The sequence below is a fragment of the Polyodon spathula genome, chromosome 6 (assembly GCF_017654505.1).
Source record: "Polyodon spathula isolate WHYD16114869_AA chromosome 6, ASM1765450v1, whole genome shotgun sequence".
In the NCBI taxonomy this organism is placed as follows: domain Eukaryota; kingdom Metazoa; phylum Chordata; class Actinopteri; order Acipenseriformes; family Polyodontidae; genus Polyodon; species Polyodon spathula.
Window position 1 is genome coordinate 12,559,343 of NC_054539.1, and position 22,235 is coordinate 12,581,577.

At 36.4% G+C, this 22,235-nt stretch overlaps 1 protein-coding gene across 7 annotated transcripts in view; it reads right to left on the bottom strand.

Moving 5' to 3' along the window:
- Positions 1–3,252: 3,252 nt before the first annotated feature.
- Positions 3,253–22,235, bottom strand: part of LOC121316849 (muscular LMNA-interacting protein-like) — a 31,227-nt gene continuing 12,244 nt past the window's right edge. For 2 of the 7 annotated variants that reach the window (XM_041252125.1, XM_041252118.1), the window contains 11 exons: positions 21,987–22,058; positions 20,954–21,028; positions 20,786–20,869; positions 20,621–20,680; positions 19,489–19,533; positions 12,039–12,083; positions 11,197–11,304; positions 9,842–10,069; positions 6,455–6,508; positions 5,389–5,551; positions 3,253–4,163 (listed from right to left, as the gene is read on the bottom strand). In XM_041252125.1, the coding sequence (XP_041108059.1) occupies positions 4,159–4,163; positions 5,389–5,551; positions 6,455–6,508; positions 9,842–10,069; positions 11,197–11,304; positions 12,039–12,083; positions 19,489–19,533; positions 20,621–20,680; positions 20,786–20,869; positions 20,954–21,028; positions 21,987–22,058 (939 nt within the window). In that variant the 3' untranslated portion in view covers positions 3,253–4,158. The remainder of the gene's footprint in view (positions 4,164–5,388; positions 5,552–6,454; positions 6,509–9,841; positions 10,070–11,196; positions 11,305–12,038; positions 12,084–19,488; positions 19,534–20,620; positions 20,681–20,785; positions 20,870–20,953; positions 21,029–21,986; positions 22,059–22,235) is intronic. The other 5 variants (XM_041252124.1, XM_041252120.1, XM_041252119.1 and 2 more) reach the window with 4 other exon arrangements.

The following is a 22,235-nucleotide window of genomic DNA, read 5'->3' on the forward strand; positions in this document are numbered from 1 at the left end:
TGTTACTGCAGCTGCTTACCTTCTTTGTTCTGTTCTCAAATACCACAGTAATTCTTAGTGACAGAGATGAAAAAAAAAAGGTTGTTGGGTGATTTAAATGCTATTTCAGTTGTATGATGACATTTTTACCTACCGAAACATTGTTTAGATAATTATTACTATTAAGGTGTAGTAATATTTATAGATAAGGTAAGTAAGTTGGTCTATGATGTCATAGCCGTGCGGTAAGACAATTCTTATCTCACAGTCATGTGATCTTGTTAAACCAATAACAGCACTTAATTTATCCAAGCCATTTTAGAAAATCAGATTATGTACAATAGCTTGTATTTTATTCTCTATGTATGTGTGTATAGTACATATTGGCAACGATATCTGCAACAGTACAAAGCTATGTAACAACTATTAGTTATTTTTTTCTATGGTCCACTATGGTGTGACTCCGCTCATATCCTGTCAGTGTCATTGGAGTGGAGACTACCTGGCTGTTCTGCACTGTCAAACTTCTGTAAAGATTTTCTGCCATGGTTTAAATTGATGCTGTCTATCACAAATCAATAAACTAACATAAAACATACTCTCCTATTTGTGAAGCTTTTAAGGGATTTGTGAAATGGCAGATATACAAAACACTCCAAACTCATTTCTAGGGTTCAGAAAGTACACTTAATAGCCATAGGACCATATTTTATGATGGTCTGTAATGTTGAGCAATTAAAGCCCAATTTCAATCTATATTTCTTTACTTCCAATCTTCATCATCTCTCTATTTAATTGTTGGTCTATTCAATAGACTGCCAAAGCAGATTAATAGTATGTAGAAAAATACAGATACATTTTTCAAAGAGATTTTAAAACCAGTAAATTGTAAGCTTGTATGGTCCTCAAGATATTTTTTCCCCCAGGTATTTCTATTTTTCTAATTTCTATTTTATATAATAATAATAATAATAATAATAATAATAATAATAATAATGACCTTTATTTTTAATATAGCGCCTTTCACAATATATTTTACAAAAGTGCCACAAAGCATTTCACATGAATGAAAACATTGACAAATATTAATAAAAGGATGCAAGATAAAAAAAAAAAACACATAGAACAATAAAACAACACAGAGAATAAAAGGAACATCATTTTTAACATAAAAAACGCTACAATGTAAAATTGTGTTTTTAATCTTGTTTTAAAAGCAATCACACTTGATGCCTCCCTTACAGAGTTAGGCAAACCATTTCACAGTTTTGGGGCTATATAACTGAATGCTCTACAACCTCAGTTTTTTTTATTTTTGTTTGTGGGACAGTAAGCAACTTGGCATTCTGAGAGGAATATATGGTATTAAAAGATCACTTAATGCCTTATAAGTTAAAAGCAACACCTCATAATCTCTCCTGAACTGGACCGGAAGCCAGTGCAGAAATGCTAGCACAGTAATGTGATCTTGTCTCTTTGTCCCAGTTCAAATTAAAGCTGCAGCATTTTGTATAAGTTGCAGTCGAGATTTCACATGGCTATGAGTACCAGAGAATAGGGCATTCCATAATCAATTCTAGAACAGACAAAAGCATGCAACAGTCTCTCAGCATTTGAGTGGGAAAGAATACTTCTCAATTTGGCAATATTTTTTAGATGATAAGATATTTTAGTAATATTCCTAAAGTGTTTGTTTTAGTGTAAAGTAGCCCTTATTTAAGTAAAATACTGGGACACAACATTGTGAAATAGTAGTCCATGATTGTATTGTTAAATACATCAAATTAATAAACAAAACCATGAAGGCTGAAACTACTAAAGGTATTATACTCTTTGTAAAAATCAATACAATTGAAGAGCTGACAAATCCAGACTTTCTTGACATAGAACGTTGATTGCCTTTCTACTGCCATCCATAGCCAATTTCTACAAGTCCTGACATTAAATAGCCATTTTTTTTCCAATACCCCTTTCCAAGCTAATACATTTTTCTGTTCCTTAATTGGTCTGGCCTAAGCTTGTAGATATCCAGAGTCCATCATGAGAAGCTGGAGAATACACAGGTTACTCGGACAGGGACTATGAACTGATGAGAAGTTCCACAAATGGGTGATATTTTATTTTATTCATTCTCTCTCTCTCTCTCTCTCTCTCTCTCTCTCTCTCTCTCTCTCTCTCTCTCTCTCTCTCTCTCTCTCCATTTATTTTCTCCTTTTAAAAAGGAAAACATGGTTTTACCAAAAAGTGCATATTCAAAAGAAAAGGTATTGTAGGCACACTAAAAATGTAAATAATTGATTAACTAAATTTTTTTATATCAGTCCACAATATATATATATATATATATATATATATATATATATATATATATATATATATATATATATATATATATATATATATATATATATGGTTGCCGTGCATTGTGATCAAGGGTTTTTGTGACAACATAAACTACGTGAGCAGAGGCACTGCCAAAATATAACTGGTGGCCGTCTTGACAAGAGTGCAGGAACAGCCTGGAGTCGAGATGGCCACCTTTTGCACAGCCACCTGTTGTAAATTAGACTGGTTGATTGTCAGTCAACCCCTGGCCACGTGCTATAAAAACAACAAAATAAATGTTTGTTTGGAGTGTGTGTGTGTGTGTGAGTGTGGAGAGTTCAGTGAAGGTGTTTCCAAGACAGAACAAGGTAAGAGAAGGAAAAAAAAAGAACGCACCAATATAGCTGTTTTTAGAGGTTGGGATTTGTTTTGTTTGTTCCTGTTTTGTTTTGAATAAAAAAGTGTGCCAAGATGCTGAACTGCAGTTGCTACCTCTGAGTCTGCTATTCCTACCGTTGACCACCAGCCCTGACCACCTGCCACTTTACCACAATATGAATTTCACTCTATGGCAGAGCAGAGCTCTGCCCTTTAGAAATTGGCAGTTATGGAGTTAAATTCCCCTACCTGCCTGGGTTTATTGTGTTCAAGTGGCTGGGGTTGATTAGTTAATTAGAGTAATTAACAATCAATCAGCACCCAGCCACCTGACATAAAAGGAGGCCTCAGCTTCCCATTAGGGAGAGGAGGGAGCTGAGGAAGCAAGTTTGTGTTTGTGTTTGTGTTTGTGTTTGTGTTTGTTGTTTTTGTGAATTTTCTCATCCAGTGAAGGCATTGCCCACCCTGGAAACCTTTATTTTTTGTAATTTTTGCTTTTTGTGTCTTTCTATATTGGTGTTTAAATCCCTTTGTTTTGGCCCTTGTGCCCTTTTATTTTGTGTTTATTTACAATTAAAGCATTATTTTTTTTTAACTGCAGTCTGTCTCTGGGCCTCTATCCACTCGCCAGCCTGTCACACACTCATTTTAAACTACATGCAATTAACTATGACAATTGTTAAGTACTTTTATGAATAGAGCTCTATGTGTTAATTAAATAAATAACAAATGATGTGTCCCCCATATACTGTACATATGACTTCATTAAATTGTCAAACACATTCTTTATTTACATCAAACACTGGAAATGTCAAATTAGATCATACATAACAAACAGTTCCTACATTCTGTATTACCAGTAATATTACTGGTATTAAGATGCAAAGCAGTATACATTCTCTAAATTCTTCAAGGCTGTGTTTTTTTTTTTCAAAACAATTTAGAAATTAGACTTTTGGGATTATTATTGGGAATGGGTAAATCATTCTTATTTTCAGTCCCCTTAGAGCTGAAATTAATTACCTTTGTGCCAACTATGATTCTTCATTAAAACATCAAGAAACACTTCAAATACACACAAGGAATTGATGTTCACAGCATGATAATTTACAGATCGCTGCTGGGGTGACGTTGTCTACTCTGAAAAAGTAGATTATCATGTTGCTGTATGTAACAGCATTGAATCAGTTTTAATTAACAAGTGTGTTCATGTTTAAAAAAATAAATTTCACTTGACTGAAAATGAGTGCAAAGGGTTCTTGTCCATCCCTTGATATAATGTACAGAACCTTTATGTTTATACAATGGTAGATTGCCATGCAGTATTTAAATAACATTTTAAAGAAGGGTTAATCAGTGTTGCATGCATAATATAACATACAATACAAAATGTGTATTTAATAAAGTAAAACAAAATAAAGCAAATATGTCATAATATAGTACAGTCTTGATAATCATCTTCAATTCAACATCTTTTTAAGCTGCAAAATGAAAGTATGACAATGGGGATTTAGTAACAGATCACTTATGATCTAAACAGTAGCAGATATAAATACTGCAGTCCTTAAAATAAAAAAAAGATTGTCTTCAACACTGAAGCAGACAGAAATGCACTAATGAGACTCGCATGTACTATTAGATGTTTGATTGTCATAAACGTGATGCACCAATTACATCTCCTATGTGTATGTCTCAGTCAACGTATATAGATATTCTGCTGATTAATTGAATAGACGCCTGTGTGTTTTCACCAAGTAGTAAAGAGTTTAATTGGAAATCTGACATTCCCTCAGCTATTAATAACATCTTGCAAAGAAGCTTAGCAAGGACATAGAACATGTTCCCTTATGTGTAAAGAACAGGCAACTAGTTAAGGAAACTGGAAACTAGATTTTGTTATTTCAATTTTACAAAAGGGTGACATATTGTAGCTTGTGGGCAAAACCGTATGATCATAGTGAAGTCCAGAGTTACTGAAACTTCAGTTATGCAAGTAGAATGTCATGAATAAGGACACTGTTCTATTGCTTTTGTTACTATCAACTTTTAAATTGCTTTCCATGCCTCAAGATGGCTTCCTATGTACCCACATGGACCTCTCAGAACGACATTTCCCATCATCCTCCTGCTCACATATGTAACTGAGATTGTTGTACCAGTGAGCAGAAGGATGATAGGAAATGTAGTTCTGAGAGGTCCATGCGGGTACATGGGAAGCCATCGTGAGGCAGGGAATGCAATTTAAAAGTTTAAAAAAGTGGTCAAAATGTAAAAAAACCAGTAATTCAAACAATACACACACCTTATGTAAACAGCTGTAGCAACACATGGGAACATGTAACACAATAAAATAAAAAGGTCTTTATGTACCCTTTAAATCATTCTAAAATTATTATAAATGTATTTCCATTTAATTTGTAAGCAAGACTTCAATAGCATCAGTACCAAAATGTCACATACTAGTTCTGGTGACACTTTAGCCTTTCCGCACACAATTCTTGGCAGTATTTAAAAGGTTTATTACTATATACATAAACAATGTAAATAATAAACCAATGCTACTTCACCACATCATTTGTGCATGATATGCTTAAACGCAGTTTGGGGTTAGAGCAAACACTCAGATTTAAATGCTAGTTTACCTACCCATCCTCTCAGCTGCTGAGTTAATAGAACTGGATATGGTGCTTAGGGATGGTATCATACCTGTGGAGGATGAATTCACTTTCTCGTCTTCCTCTTCCTCTTCCTCTTCTCTAATTTGAAGTAACACATGGCTGTGTTCATCAGGTCTATCTTGGAGCCTCATCTTCGGGATACCAGGGCATCCAGTGGCATCTGTTCTGCTGAGTCCTCTCACTGTGTTAAGCTGTGGATGAAATGTCAGAAAAGAGTAAAGATGGATAATAATAATTTTGGCCCTACTGTATCCTCAGAACTTTTTGCATTTCTAGGTTTGGCAAATAACCTTGTACTTGGCTGAAGTAATTTGATGTTAATTCTCAGAAATAGGAGTGCATTGCGTTTTTTTTCCATAGATTTTTGGAGCGGACATCCACCAATTTTGAGCTGTTTTCAGCCCACCAACCAATAGTGATGAAAGTACATTATAAAGGCACTGCTACTCTACTTGGGAAAAATCATAACTATTATTACCACCCTACACAATTTCACTGCTAACTGTAAAAGTAATTTGGTTCCCTGTTTGGAAATGAATAGGTCACCAAACACTTCCGAAGATCACAATCCCTGTTTTCCGGTGGCTGCGTTCTGTAAGGCACCACAGAATTAACAGCTTGGTTTATTGTAGACTTTACATATTGTACCTTGAATAACTTCTGATGCTCTTCTGCTCTACAGGAGGCATGTTTCAGGATTAAAATATATTATTCTCACACCATTTCCTTCTTATAAGGTGCAATATCACAATGAACAATTAATGATAATGTGAGAAAGTATACATTTTACGTTTACATGTTACATTTATTTATGTATCTAGCTTTAAACCCTTAAAGAACACACACACACACATATATATATATATATATATATATATATATATATATATATATATATATATATATATATATATATATGACTAAGTCAGTCTGAGACAAACATTACATTACATAACAGAAAACACTTCATCGGGCCTTGAGTTCTAATGAGGGTATATACTATAAAACAGAAATTCACACACTGTATACATAGTTTTATAGCTTACAGCCTTTGCAAGCAAACAGGACATATTACACAACCAGTTAATAATTACCTCTTTTGAGCTGAGAGCTTCATTTTCATGGATAGTCACTATAGGGTGTTGGGGCTTCACAGGGTAGAAGTCAAGGGTAGAACAGGGAGTGGGAGATAAAAATGCAACATTCTACTGTAAACAAGCAGTGTTCACATATTAATGTACAAGGACATGGAAATAGTAATGCATGCAATCAAAATCATATATTAGTATACTATTGACAACATTTTGGATTACATACTATAAAATGAATACAAAAAAAACTGGCATACTGAAAACTTCTATATTAATGGATTGAAATCAATTGTAATATTAGCATAAAAGATATAGCATTGTAGTGATGCATCCTGTAAAGGTGCTCTGCTTGAGTGCAGGATGTGCCCTATAGCCTGGACGTTGCCGGTTTGAGCCTGGGCTATTCCACAGCCGACTGTGGACGGGAGTTCCCAGGAGGTGGCGCTAGCGTAGCCGGGGTGGGGGAGGGTCAGCTAGGGTGTCCTCAGCTCACAGCGCACAATCGACCCCTGTAGTCTGGCCGGGCGCCTGCGGGCTTGCCTGTTAGCTGCCTGGGAGCTGCATTGTCCTTCTACGCTGTAGCTCTGGGTGGCTGCATGGTGACTCCGCAGTGTGTAAAGAAGCGGGCAGCTGATGGCACACGCTTCGGAGGACAGCGTGTGTTCATCTTCGCCGCTCCTGAGTCAGCGCAGGGTGGTAGCGGTGAGCTGAGCCTAACTAATAATTGGGCATTTCAAATTGGGAGAAAATAACAAAAATAATTGGCAACGACTAAATAAATAAATAAATAGAAACCCTAGTCTGTATGTACAACCTGGGACAATGGCCTGTCGATGTGAGGAGATGCTGCCAGCTTTCAGAGATGTCATTGGTGGAGCAAATAATGCCCATGTACCATTCTCAACTAGTACCCATGGGGAATGCATCCCAAAAGGAAACTATGACAGAAGACCATACCCTATCCGAGGTGAACTTTTCATGTATTGTATTTCTGTGCGGTGGCGCCGATGCCACTGGGCTAGAAGAATTGGAGGTACATGTAAGGATGAGGTGGCCATTCAAAACAAGTCCCAAGTACAGAGATTAAAGAAACTACTTCATTGGCATTCAGAGGTGTTCTCAAAGAGCGACCTGGATCTTGAGGCAGCACTCTATGTAGTGCCCGGGCTCTGCACAAATTAGACACCATGGATGCAAATCCAAGTTTCTTTTTTTTTTTTTTTTTTTGAAGCAAGAACTTCTGGTCTCCAGGTGTGCTTTCCCACTTCTAACATCACCTGTGACAGGACAGCATCACTGACAATGCTGTTTCGACCAGGAAGGGAGACAAATAAAGAAAACACTAAACAGAACAAAACACATTGACAAAATAAAATGGTACAAGAGCCAAAGCAAAAGGTCTACACAAAACACTCACAAAAATGTAAACAAACAGATGAGACAGCACGGAACATGAAATCACATTCCCTCTCTCCAACACCAATACATTAACTCTAACCATTCTAACACCCAAGCTAACCACTTATCCATGTCTTCTGGATGACATATATATTAAAATAAAACTAAAATAAATAACTAAATCAAGGAAACTTTAACCTTTTTTTTATTTTTTTTTTTTTTTTTAAAGCTATGGTGTAGCCATTTTTCATTTAAAATATTCACATGATCACGCTACCCACGCTATTGCGTGCCTTCATAGGAGTTTATGGTATTGCTGTGTTTATGTAAGCAATAAAAAAAAAAAAAAGAAAGGAGAAATCTATATAGTTTCTAAAGAGGTATTAACATTTTGAGGTACTGGTATAACCTTCCACAACAGAATATGGTCCCTATGAACTAAAAATAATATTCAGGTAAAACATTTTTTTAATACATTTTTTTTTGTTTGTTTGTTTCAGTAAATGCAATTATTATTATTATTTTTTAATAAAGACTTTAAATAAATATAAAAAGGCCTTGCTTAGATGTATTTCAATTAATTTGTCTTTATAGACATTAATTTGAATGTTGTTGCTAATTGCACAATTATTAAAGTAACTGTCACATGCTGCAGAAGGAGGCATTAAAGTGCAGGCAGAGGTTTTGCTCTCATCTAATCTTGTTTGTTTATTTGGCGATGCCGTGGACTGTTCCCCTGCCAAGATGTTGGCCAGCATGTTCTATTTTCTAGCGAGGGTGTCCAGTAACTGCAGGGAGGTCTCAAATCTATGATCGCTGATAGACTTCATTTCAGTCGCTTGCAGTCCAGCGTTGGACAGTTTCTGCATTAAGGTACAGCTGATGCTATGATTAGTGTCTGCCTTCCTGTATATTCTACATAGCATTGTTGCTAGGTAATCCATTCCCATGGGCTCTAGCATATACCAAAAATCACTAGAGTTTAAGATGCTTTGTTTTGCTTTGTTGGGATTAAGATAAAAGGCAGGCAGATTGTCTAGAAGTTCTAATACTTATCGAGTGAGGATACCAGGCACAAACGGTTTCCGTTCATGTTGAGATTCTTTGTTCCGTTCATACGGATTTTTTTTGTACTTTCTTTAAAAGCCATGATGGCACACCTTGCTCTGTTTTATAATAGAAGAGTCAGCTTTTAATACAGTAGCATATACTCCATGTACATAGACTTTACACTGGGGGCATGTGCCCCCTCAAAATAAATATTGGAGGGGCAAATGCCCCTTTACTAACTCTGTGCTTATGGGTTATAGTGCTGCACTTTCTGTAATTTTACAGCATTTTTGAAGTGTATGTTATTTTCTATTATAAAGAGTCATACAACAAAATGCTACATAATATCCTATAGGAATCTTGCAGCTGATTCTTGAATATGGCATTATGTGGCACCATTCTGCCCATCTATTTTGACAGTCCTATGCTAACGCTGCCAATGCTGTCAAATTGGTCTATTTGTATTACATTTCCTGGTGCTTTTAATTTTTATTTCAAAAAAACAAGGTTCTTCTGTATAGCTTCAGTGAACTCATAGTCCAATCAAAGCAACAAACTTCAAACTCATTCTAAAATAAAATAATCAATAGTTTGTGCTACTTGACCTTTCAGAAAAAATACATTCCCATCCAATAAGTAAATGAGCCAGTTTTTAAGCAATGCATTCACTAAAGGTTTAGTAAATAGGAGTTATTTTAACAATCTAAACTGTACAGATATTCATACTGCAGCTCTAAGGTGATAGTAAAACAGATAAGGAATTAAATGTTAGGGGTTTCTAGAAGATACAACATGTATTTTGCTAAGGAGGTTACTGTAGTACAACATTTCATATAATATGAACAAAGCAGAAAAGAAGAAGAAGAAAAGCATAACTAAAAATAAAAGGAGAGGGGAAAGTAGTACATTAATCCCAGTAAAGAAACCATAGTAACAGCTCACCTTGTTGTACAATGAGCCAAGACTCAGGGGAAGGTTAGTTTGGTAATTAGGTTGAATGATAGAAGACAAGTGAATGTATGGTCCAGGAGTAAGACATTTCACACTAGAGAATGAGAGTGGCTTTGACAGAGAAATGTTCCTAGGGGACAAGATGGTCTGGCACAGGTGATGATAGAAGGTAGGATGAGAGACAAAGGAAGTCAGGAAGGAGGGGGATAGAGACAGCCTCTGTTAGTAGAGAAAAATGTGATGTATGGTAAAATAGCATTGATTAAAATAAATATGACTCAGGTGAACTAAGCAAAGATTAAATAGCATGGGCAAATGAAACAAATGACAAGATGAGGATTATGTGAGATATATCATTTTTTTATCATCACTAGTCTTTTTATCCCAGTGGTCCTCAAAGCTGTGGCACATGACATATTTGTGCCTATTATGGTAATTTAAACTGGAACACAGTCATTTTATTTTAAGGCTTTCATGACATTTGTAAATCTGTATTTTAATTTCATTTCATTGTATTTTACAGTTTGGAATAATACAATTGATAAATGTCAACAGAGCAAAGTTACCTTTATGCATTATATTTCCCAGGATAAGGGATGTGCAATTTGATTATTATTTTTTATTATTATTTAACAGTTAAAGTAAAACACAGAAACAACACTTGAGCATCATTTTCCTTGAAAAATTAAAAAAGCCATGCTTTATTTTAACAGCACAGTGGCAAATAAATAGAGCCCAGTTTCATATCTTTTCCTACATACGTTTACTGATATAAATACTATATTTAACAACGTTTAGATATTATATATATATATATATATATATATATATATATATATATATATATATATATATATATATATATATATATATATATATATATTGCTGTTCACCAAAGGTCCCCATCCAAATATGCAAAGCTGGTAGAGACTTATCCAGATAGACTCATGGCTGTAATTGCTGCCAAAGTTGCCTAACCCTAACCTTAACCCAAATATTGACTCAAGGGGGTGATTACTTATGCAATCAATTATTTTCTGTTTTGTATTTGGAATTAATTTAGAACAATTTGTAGATTTTATTTTTCACTTTGACATTATGGACTTTTTGGTGTTGATCAGTGGCAAAAACTCCTAATTAAATCCATTTTCTTTCCATGTTGTAGCACAATAAAATGTGGAAAACTCCAATGGTGGTGAATACTATAAATATATCATTTATATTATTTGCAACGTCTTTGTTTAAATGATGTATAGTATTTCTATATAAATAACGTAAATAATATATCAATTAGCTGGTATAGTGTGTTTCATGTTAGTAAGTCAGCACATTGTTTGTGAAGTCACCTGCTCAGCATCTGAAGTCTCTTCAAGGTACTGTCTGAATGGATTGGGCTGATGCTTCTCTTTCTCTCTAGCAATAACTGCCACTGGTCGTATAACTCCAGGCTTGGTCTACAAGCAGGAAAATATTTACAAAAGTTAATGTCTGTTTATCATTGTTAAAAAAAAAAGAAGCATTTTAAACCTGTTACGTGACAGATGTTAATTGGAAACCACCTGACCAAACTCCTCACAACTAAACATTACTATCTGTACATTTGAAATGAAACAGCTCATGGCAGTGAATTATTAATATACATCAGTTGTTGGAATTTCTAAATAGCCATCTCCTTCCAGAGATAAATACCATTGCTTAGGTGGTGGAGGGGATGCGGCGCGGCAGAGCAAAGCACACAGACGAAAAGAACGAAGACATACCACAGGGTTTAATAGGGAAACTGGAGATGAAAGGGAGCCATTGCAACGCCTCTACTAAGGTTATAACTTAAAATGACATTTGGTGTTTTCTAAGATTACTTGATTGATGCATTGTCTACCTAATGCGCATGCAGCTTTCCTCCTGTAAAAAGACTTTCAGTGCTCCATTAAGGGAAAATTTAACAGACAATGAGATGACAAAGGCTTAAGTCATGGGGAGGAGAGATTATGGGGTACTTTAACTGTCAGAACTAATAAAACTTGTTTTTGGAAACAGTCAGAGCAACTTTTCTAAAGGCAGTTAATTATTGTTCCTGTTAAATGTCTTTAAACATGTAATTTTTTAGTTGGACCAGGTACAGTTATTTAAGCAATTTTTTAAAATCACGCCATGTCATTTTAAAAGAAACATGGTTTGTAATACATACCAGTTGTTTCTCAGCAAAACCAGATGGCAACAGATGTGAAGTGGCCTATTAGAATAATAATAGTAAAATGTTAATTAATCTTGCTCTTTGATTTATAGTTGTATTATGTATAGAATGTTCTACAGATTATTTAGCCTGTCCGCAGAAACTCTAGTAGTGTAATTCAGCCCATGGTTATTTTTTTAAAACATCCAGAATATGTAATTGCTTACATTTTAACCCTTTGTATGCCATTTTTGCATGACGGTGACAGCAGAGTTTGCTCCATTGTTGCTTTGGAGCAACAAGACATTAAATGTTTTCAGGATGTACATACTATATTTATTTATTTAAGTATTTATTTAACCAGGAGATTTACCCATTGAGACCAATACCTCATTTACAAGGGGGTCATGGAAAACAATAAACAAAAAAAAATAATAATTGCAATGTATTAAAATTATATGTGGTTCAAACTTAATCAGCAGCATACAGAGATCAAGAATAGTATAAATACGTCATATCTATTTGTTAATGTGGACTGAAGGAGAAGCATTGGCAGCTTCTAAACAATTCCAGAATTCCACGATCTTTAAAACCAGATAAGGAGAAATGATCAAATTCCTTCTTCATACTATGATGGAAACCATTGCAAAAGCTCAAGGCTCGTTGGGTTAAAATAAAAGGTCATTCTGTCATTTATTTTTTCATGTTATAAGGAGAATTGACAAAGCGAGGTAGGCATTTTTTTCTAAACAAGAAATCAGTGGATACAATGCATTTCAATATAGTGGTTTTGTCTTTGTTGTATTTAAAAAACCTAATCTATTTTAAAATAAGTCAACTGTCAAGCTGTAAAATCTCTGATACCGATAATTTACATTTTTTATGTTTCAGTCTTCTGCGATTGTAAATCAAGAAATGATGATGTTTTGAGATGGTACAGTACACACTTTATAAACAGTCTTCATATAATATTTTAATATTTTAGAAATATTATAATAACAGTATTTTTTATTCACACATTCTATATGTGATTAGCTTTCTCACGTTTGTGAAAGTTTACATTATTTCTCAAATTAGAAAGTGCAAATTCTGTCATGCTTTGTGGAGTTTTTTTCCCCTCTCTTTTCATTATTGAGAAATCTTGTAGAAAGTAGAAGCTGTATCTGAGAAAAGGGTGCAACAAGGTGAAAAAGGTGAGGTGTATACAGTTTGTAAATGATGAACACTCCACACGATGAAACGTTAAAAAATATGCGCTCCTAACGACAACAGTTCTGTTCACCAGACCAGTCAGCCTGCCACTAATATTGTTCAAACCTGAAAATTACGTTAACCATGGCTTAGAAAAAGCTCCAATGCCAACAACAAAGCACAAAACCTACAAGACCATGATTTCAGTAGTTTTGACAGGCAATGTTTTATTTGGAGGGGAACATCTTCAACTATACTCTTATAAGGTTAAAAAGTGGCATGATGATAGTATTTTTTTCTTGTTTAGATTAAATTTATATTATTTTCTGTTATAGTCATCACATTCTGGTGATTTAAAAAAAAAAAAAAAAACATCATTGACTTTTCAAAATAATCAAACTACAAGTATATCTGCTGCAACCGAATGTAACCACGAACCTGCCTCCCTGCAACTCTGCACCTAGAGAGTGTAATTAATACATTCCATGTGAGTTCTGTTTGGTGTTTCTTACCAATGCATTTCTTAAACATAATGGAAATAGATTTTTTTAAATAGACTTCTAAGTATGGTCAGTACCACCAACTCTTCTGAACCTCCCTTCTAAAAAAAGAAATTTAGTTTTGTGTCTGGGCTAAATGATCACAGTAAAACTTAATACCAGTGGTGATCCAAGTCAAATATTTATAGCATTAAACTTATTAGAACATGCCATCATGAACCATCATCCAGGTGGTAGGTGGTTGATCCAAACTTCCTGAAAATCTGTAAAGGAGGTGACCATCCATGTTCCTTCAGGGTCGATGGTTTAGTTCTTCTGGACTGGTCAGACCTCAGCTTCATACGTGGCTGCTGGGCCTTTACTTGCACTTGTGTGGCTGAAGGGGCAGGTCTACTCTTTGTAAAAACTAAGACGATCGAGAGGAAGTTGTAGTTCTCTTCCCAGCATCAGCGACGCTGGAGAAACCTCTGTAGTCCTGTGCTTAGAGGCTCGGAAGTGAGTGTGCAGAAGGGCTGCTTCAAACTGCCAACCTTCAGTCAAGTAAGCAAGAATGCCATTCTTTAGAGACTGGATAAGGCGCTTCACGCTTCCATTAGCCAGAGGATGGTACCCAGATGTTCTGATATGTTTGACAGCTCGCACTCCCTGGTAGTGGTAAAGTTGCTGAAATGAACTGGAGGCCGTTGTCTGTAGTGATGACTTCTGGCAGGCCCCAGCATGCAAACAATGAATCCAGCCCTCAAATAACTGCTTGGGTGGTGATTGACCCCAGGGGCAGAGCTTCAGGCCACTTCGAGTACAGGTCATAGACCACCAAGAAGTATCTGGCATGGTCTGGTGTGCCATTTGGTTCTGCACAGAGGTCTACCTGGAGATACTTCCACTCTACCAGAAACAGAAAGGCAGGAGTTGGTTGATTAGATTTGCCCCTGAGAAGACATGCAATGTAGTCCTTGACCATCATCTTAATGTCTTTATCAATGTTTGGCCACCGGACAATGTCCCTGCAGCACTGTTTTAGTTTAACTATTTCAAGATGCCCCTCATGTACCATTCCCAATACATGTGCTGTAAGAACTGCCGGAATCAGGGTGTGGTAGCCCCTGGCAATACAAACATCCTCCCAGCAGGATAATTCTTCCCTCACTCTGTAGGGTGGTAACAGCTCCCTTTCCATTTTAGATGGCCACCCCCCTCTGATGTAAGTGCAGATAGTGGTAAACAGTTCTTCCTGGGATTCTTTCAGCAGCTGTCGATTGACACAACGGCTGTTAGGGGTGCTTGAAGCATGTGCACTAAGTCCTATTCCATGTCCTTCACCTGCTGGACTGTTGTCATTGGTGTTATTGCTCACAACAGGAGATCAGCCACTACGTCCAGACATTAATTGTAGAGTAAAACTGTACTGGTTGAAACAGTCTACCCACCTTAATTTATGCCCCAAGCTGTTGGTGGCAAGTAATGCTGTGAGAGCTTGATGGTCTGTCCACAGCATGAAGGCTCTACCTTCTCACCCACAGGATACTTTGTTCCGCCACAGGTTTTTCTATGCCATTATGTAGCTGGTACAGCACAGCGCCCAGGGAAAACATCGAGGCATCACAGGTGACAATTGTGGGTGCTGTGAGACTCAAGTGTGAGAGTTTAGGATCAAATGTGAGCTGGTGCTTGATGGTTTGTGCAGCCTGTCCACAAGCAGACGTCCATTCTCAAGGCACATCCTTTTTTAGGAAGTGGCGTAGTGTGGACGTAGTGGAGGCATACTGTGGGAGGAAATGGAGGTAATATGTGGCCATTCCAAGAAAAGATGTTGACTGTGGGTCAGGATGTGTGTGGATGGTGTCCATGTGAGACAGTATAGGGGTGATGACTTGTCCTGAAAGCTTGTTCCCTACAAATTCAATCTCTGGAACCCCAAGCAGACATTTCTCTGGATTGAGAGTCACAAGATGGAAGATAGCTGATGGAAAACTTGTAGTAAACAAGTATTGTGTTGCGACTGCGTAGATCCATACACCACAATGCCTGGTATGCTGGCCAGGGTAAGGGATATTCTTTTTTTTAAAGCAGCTGGGGCAGAGCTGAGGCTAAATGGCATACACTTGTAAAACCCCCATGTGTGTCACAGAGGCTGTGAGGTTTCTACTAACAGGTGCCAGTGGCACTTGTAGATAACCATGTAGCAGATCCAGTATGCTGAAAACGGTGAAGCCATGGAAATGTGTGGAAAGTTCTTCAGCCATTGGCAGGGGATATTTATCTGGTATGATGGCTTTGTTGACAGCACATAGGTCTACACACTGAAACAACTTCCCAGATTTCTTCCAGGTAAGGACCAGGTTTGAAATCCAAGGTAATGCATTAATGAGTTCAATGATGTCAGTGTCCAGAAGGCGCTGCAGTTCTGCAGAGACTTGGTCATGGAGTGAAAGAGGCATCCTCCATAAGGGCAGGATGACAGGTGGTGTAGCATGGTCAACTGCTGGTTGGTGTACAAAGTCAGTAATGTGCCCCAAGCCTTCAAACAATGCACGGAACACATGGTGCCAAGTGGTTGTGACATGTAGGACATCAGTACCACAGGAATCAGACAGTTGGAAGTTAATGCTGTGAAATGAATCCAATCCCATCAGGTTGGTACCAGCGAGGGTGATGTAAAATATTGATGAGGTATTAGTGTGGGCTTTGTACCGTACTGGAAGGCAGATAGTGCCCAGAACTGTTATTTGGGTGTGGCTGTAACCTGGGATTGTTGCAGAGGAATGTGTGAAAAAAAATTGGCGTTTGTTGCCTTATATAGGAACAAGAGCTTGGCGCCTGTGTCAATCAAAAGTGGAATCAGGATATCGTTCACATAGCAACCACATGTTTTGAATGAAGTATTTGGCTGGGACACTGAATTAACTGTTACTGGTACAGTGCTGAGTGCTGTAGCAGATGAGGTGGGCACTGGACGATACCAACGGGCGAAGTGGTGCAGTTTTTAACAGTTCCTACAGCGCAGGACACTTAGGGGGCCGGGCTGCATGTCTGCATGATCCACAATTAGAGCAGCACCTGGAAATTGGTTGGGGTTATCCTGTACTTTTTTGTACTGTTACTTGGGCTGTAACATCAAAAGACGGTGTAGTTGAGGTGCCTGATAGTTAACACGCCCCTGGTAAAGCAGCTTCTGCTTGCTTTCCAATCTCCAATGCTTTCCCCAATGTTAAATCATGATTCTAGTAATAAGCGCTCCCACAATTGTACACAGGATGTTTTTTCTATCACTTAGTCCCTAATTAGCTCATCCTGTAGTGCTCTGAATTTGCAATGCTGTACTAACTCCCTCAGTGAAGCCACAAACTGGCAAACTGACTCAATCGTCCACTGCGTTTGCTGGAGAAACTGAAACCAATTGATGAGAATACTCTATTGGGTGCCGAAATGTCCAGAAAGAACAGCAATAGTTGCTTCAAACGTATCATCAGCTGGCTCTAGAGTTGAAAAAATGCTCTGACCTTCTACGTCCAAGCAATGTAAGAGCATAGCTCACTTCCATGGGACTGCCAAGTCTTGCACATCCAGAGCTATTAAGTGCGTTTGGAAAGATTCATACCACTGGCGCTACATAACTGGGGGTTCGCCAGGTTCAGGCAGATACTGTGCAGGCGGAAGTAATAATAATTCAGCCATCCTTGTAGCCAAATTGTGATATAGTGATAAACGCAGGATTCAGCTGTAACTGTAAACTGTAACTGCTCTTTGCTGTTGTTTTTCATACGCTCTCTTAGCCGTCTCTTTCTATACGCTACAAAAGTGCTATGTCACGTTCCCATGACAACACGGCCTTTGTTTCTGAAAAATAATATTGCTGCACCATGCTTACTGTAATGTATAACAAGTTTTTGTGTTTCTTTATAAGTACACATTTTAACGCAGAAAGCAATTTTTATATCCAGTATGTTATAGTGTACTACCGAAGACATTCTATTTACAGAATAGATACAGATAAACATAATATCTTTGGTACTACTCATCTAAGTTTCATGAATAAAAAAAATGAATTACTGGTGTGTTATTTTGTGGAAGGAGAAAACAGTCTTGCAATTTGCAAGAGAAATGCTTCAAAGCTGTTTGCTTATCGATCACCTGAGAAAAAAATAACCTGGTAATATCAAATAATAATCAGATATGATTGAAATTGCATTGGTAATATAAAATATGTTGCTCTTTAATAAGTATGTGTGGTAATGAAAGGATCTCAGCGGAGTTTATCTTTCTTACGCATTTAAAACTGTTAGCTTAATTTAAATAATTATATATATATATATATATATATATATTTTTTTTTAAATGATATCTCTAATACTGAAAGCAAATTCAAATACTGGTGTATAGATTTGTTTTTATTATTTGACTTACTGCAAACAGAAAACTGAATGAACCTCACCTGCTATCCTTCCCTGTAATCCTCATATATAATATTATTAGTCCAATATGCTGTTTTCTTCTACAGAGTCACTTGCAAGGCCATTTACAAGACCTGTTTTCTGAAGCTCACTTAAGAACCAGTCTCTGTCACAATTCTCTGGTTCTCTGTTTAAAGATGTGAAGTTTGTAGTGTCAGGGTACATCTCATGTACTGTATTTTTATTTGTATTTTTTTCTCTTCCACTGACACACTGCATCAGTTTTTGCTATGTGACGCATTGCATGTAGAGCTAATGCAGCCGTGTGATGGTATCTCATCTGACCACGCAGACATGAACACTGCACTTTGTTGAGTGTACCATCTTCATTGATATACATCTGGAATAGGAAAAATGCAATATGCTACATGTATCGTGTAACTTGGATGTATTTACACATAATTACAATGATTAATAAATGAATATCAACAATTTCATCCTGAGTAATGCTTGCAAAATAAGCTCCGAAAAATTCCCAGGAAACTTAAAAAAAGAAAAAAAAAAGAAAATGTGGAACACTACAAGTCTCATATCCTACTACACTGTCTACTAACCTTTACTAAGTACACTGTTTCCCTCATGCTAGCATTGCACATCACCGTACAAAATGCCATCAAAAGAAAAACTGATGACATGCCTGGAATCTATTCACATTTCACAACGTTTTTGTCAATTTAGGTTAATCTCTAAACAGAACTGTAATGCCATAATAACTAGGGGACACCATGTTGTTTGTTTGTGTAGAAACAGACTGGTGGTCATATATCCACATTTTTTTTAGCCTATAAATACTAACAACCTGGCTTAGATCCGTGTCCTGAATCTCAAGACAGTCCTTAAAGGCATAGCTTCTATTTATTAACTTAACAGAGGAACCCTGAACAAAAGTGTGATAGTGTTATTAAATTATAAATAGGCTGTTGTTGGAAAGCACTTAACATTTCGCTTCTGCTATGTATCAATGTGACAGAGTATATCAAATAGCTATTTGCAGCCAGCCTCTTATACTGTAGCTGTAATGCACTATTAGTGATTAATGTTGCTACCTCCTGTGCCATGTACTGGTGTGAATTACTTTCATTTAGTTTTCATGCTTGTTTTGAAATTGTTATTCACAATCTACATTCACAGCACTTGGCATGTGCTTCTGTGCAAATACAAAATAAAAACCATTCAACTGGCTGCTTTTGTTCCAAGGGACTTATTTATTGTATGGCACAAAGCAGAGAGGATTTTCTATTTAAATTGTTAAATATAATATTAAAGTCATGTGGTGTTTTGCAACACTAATAAAAAGTAGTCATGCAAGGAGTGGGGACTTACATATTTAGTCTCCCGCCCAGCAGATCGTGGAAGTGTCGTAAAATTCTGTATAGAAAATAAAAAGACTGATTATATTCCCTGATCCCTGTAATCACCTGTTACTTTTATACATTTGTATAAAGTGGCTGTAGCTAACATAATGAGTGCATCAATCTTGTGGACTGTACTTCCATACTGGTACAAATGGTATTACAGTAGGCTAAAGAAAGTTCTAAGTTTCCATGCTTTTCTCTCAGGAAGTCTGTTACTGCTTCACCTCCAAAGCATGTTACTGGTTGAAAGCATGCCAGTCAATAGGGGAAAAATCTGTGGTTAAATGGTTTCTTTCAAAAATGAACATTTTACACCAATTGGAAGTGCATGACAGGTAAGATTTATGAAACAATCGTGTTAGCTTTACAGGAATGTTTAAACATATTCAAAACATCTTCTGTTCACTAAACAAAATGTGTATTATAAATTTTCCATTCAATAACAATGCAACTGTTTATATAACTATGTAATCATATTGAAAATGAGATCAGGCTGTATACCTTTTAAATAGTTTATAAGCAGGTTACTACTGTACAAATTACCTAAACATAACCAACATTTGTTAGCATGTTAGTGAACTACAGTAGTTACAGATAATAAACAAAAAAGCTCCACTTCAAATATACTGTGACCTGTTATTTTTAGATTGGGCCACATAAAAGCATTTGCTTGAATCAGCAAAGCCATTGAAAATTGATAACACTGTGTAACAAAAAAAATAAATAAAATTGTTCCTGGGTAGTAAGTGTTATTTCCTAATTGCTTATGCCTCAAAAGTATAGAACATGGCTATTATTCCCCACAAACTTTGCTTTTGTTACCAGGACAGTGATATTTCAAAATATCACTATTTCCAATGGGAAAATGGGCAAATGTGTGTCTTTTCGTTCACATAAAGTCAGAAAAAAACAACATATGATAAGATGACTACAAAAGATTTAGAAGTGAGTAGTTTTTTGAGATTTACAATTATACTGTAAATACAGTATAATTGTAAATCTCGAAAAACTACTCACTTCTAAATGAGTAACAAAAATTGTGTTACATAGTGTAATCAAAAGAGTGCTATGCTTTGAAGATTATAATATACTTTACATACTTTTGGTGCATCAGAATCCATTAGTTTCTGCAGGGAAATTGGAACAGAATGGGATCGTTGCTGAAAAAAAATGTGGATGGTAGGTGTGAGATAAAAGGTTAAGGTGTAAAATTTAATTACAACCATAAAGAAATTTAATGCAATGTTGTGGCAGTTCTTTGTTACCATAGGCATAGGTTCCTCTAAGACTTGATCAATGGTGGCATACAGTTCCTCAGACTGTTGGCGAAGCTGTGCAGGTGAACACATCTACGAAAATTGAAAAATCAGTTAAATGGGTTATCTTGTGACAAACTGGAGAAATTCTTTCAGATAAAAGTGTGTACCATCTACCTCTGCATGGGTTTCTGACACTTTATTATCTTCAACAGGGGCGCCCACTGGATTGTCAACTTCCTCGTCTATTGCCTACAAAAACAAATAGAAAACAGGTCTTAAAAAAAATCTCTTCTCCTCATTTACTCATACAGTGCAGCATTTGAGTTGTGGATAACAGCCATGAAATTAGGAAGGGCAAGGTTAGGGTTACTGCTGAAGCAGTAAAATGTTTTTATAACAGAAATGACCGTGTTCAATACCTGCTGCCTGCATCTGCCCTCCTTGCAGTGAAGTAGTTGCTTACCAACGATAGATATATAGTCTGAGAACTGGACCTTTACTTTGTAGCCAGGGCAACAGATTCTCATGTTTATTTTTAGACCTTTATATCAAACAACCAATTCCACATATATTTTTTAAAGCTTTTTGAGTTAAAGCATTTTTGTCTAAATTCTGCTTTTTCAGAACAGCAGATGAGTCAGTGTTTATTCCTTTTTCTCTGACTAAGCAATTTGTTTATCAAGATGCTAAAGAGATATCAATGGTATCATTCTGGCTATAAAAAAATTAAAAAAAATATGCCTTACACCTAAAAGTTCTAAATTATACGAAATTACCTTTCACGTCATCGTAATAGTGTATTTAAATTAAGGGAAAGGCAGGATAACTAATAATTCTGTGAATTACATATCAGATGTAAAAAATTGTTTAGGTTTGCTGGGTGATACAAAAAAAAAAAAAATGTCAGTATGTGTACTGTTTGAAACCTACTTCTTACACCAGAACAGCAGTCTGGAGCAAGTCCACTTAGCAGATTTAGGACTGCCTCTGCTGTCATTAATTTGTGTCAGGGGCCATTGCAGATGTTGCTGTGTATTCTTAACCTCAATGACCATTTCACAATTACCCCAGACCACTTGGAAAGTTCAGGAACATCTGAAGACATAAGGTTAATGTAGCTTATTGGAAATGGTCTCAAGTATGCTGTAGCAATGTAAAAGCAAATGTTCTAATGGATCTGCTTTTGTCTTAGCAGTACAACACTAACCTTCTGCTCCAAGAGCAGTATGTTGGAGGGTATTGCTGCAAATGCCTTGTAGCTGGATTTGATCTTGTATTCCTATAGTCATGAAAAAGGTAAGAAAAAGAATAAAGAAAATAGTAGTGAACAGTAAAGGGGGAAAGCATATATTAAACAAATGGGAAAAGCCAACTGATTGCTGAACAATTGTTTAAAAACAGAAACATTATGTTAAATTATTTTGTTATACTGTAGGAAATATGTATTTTTTATTAT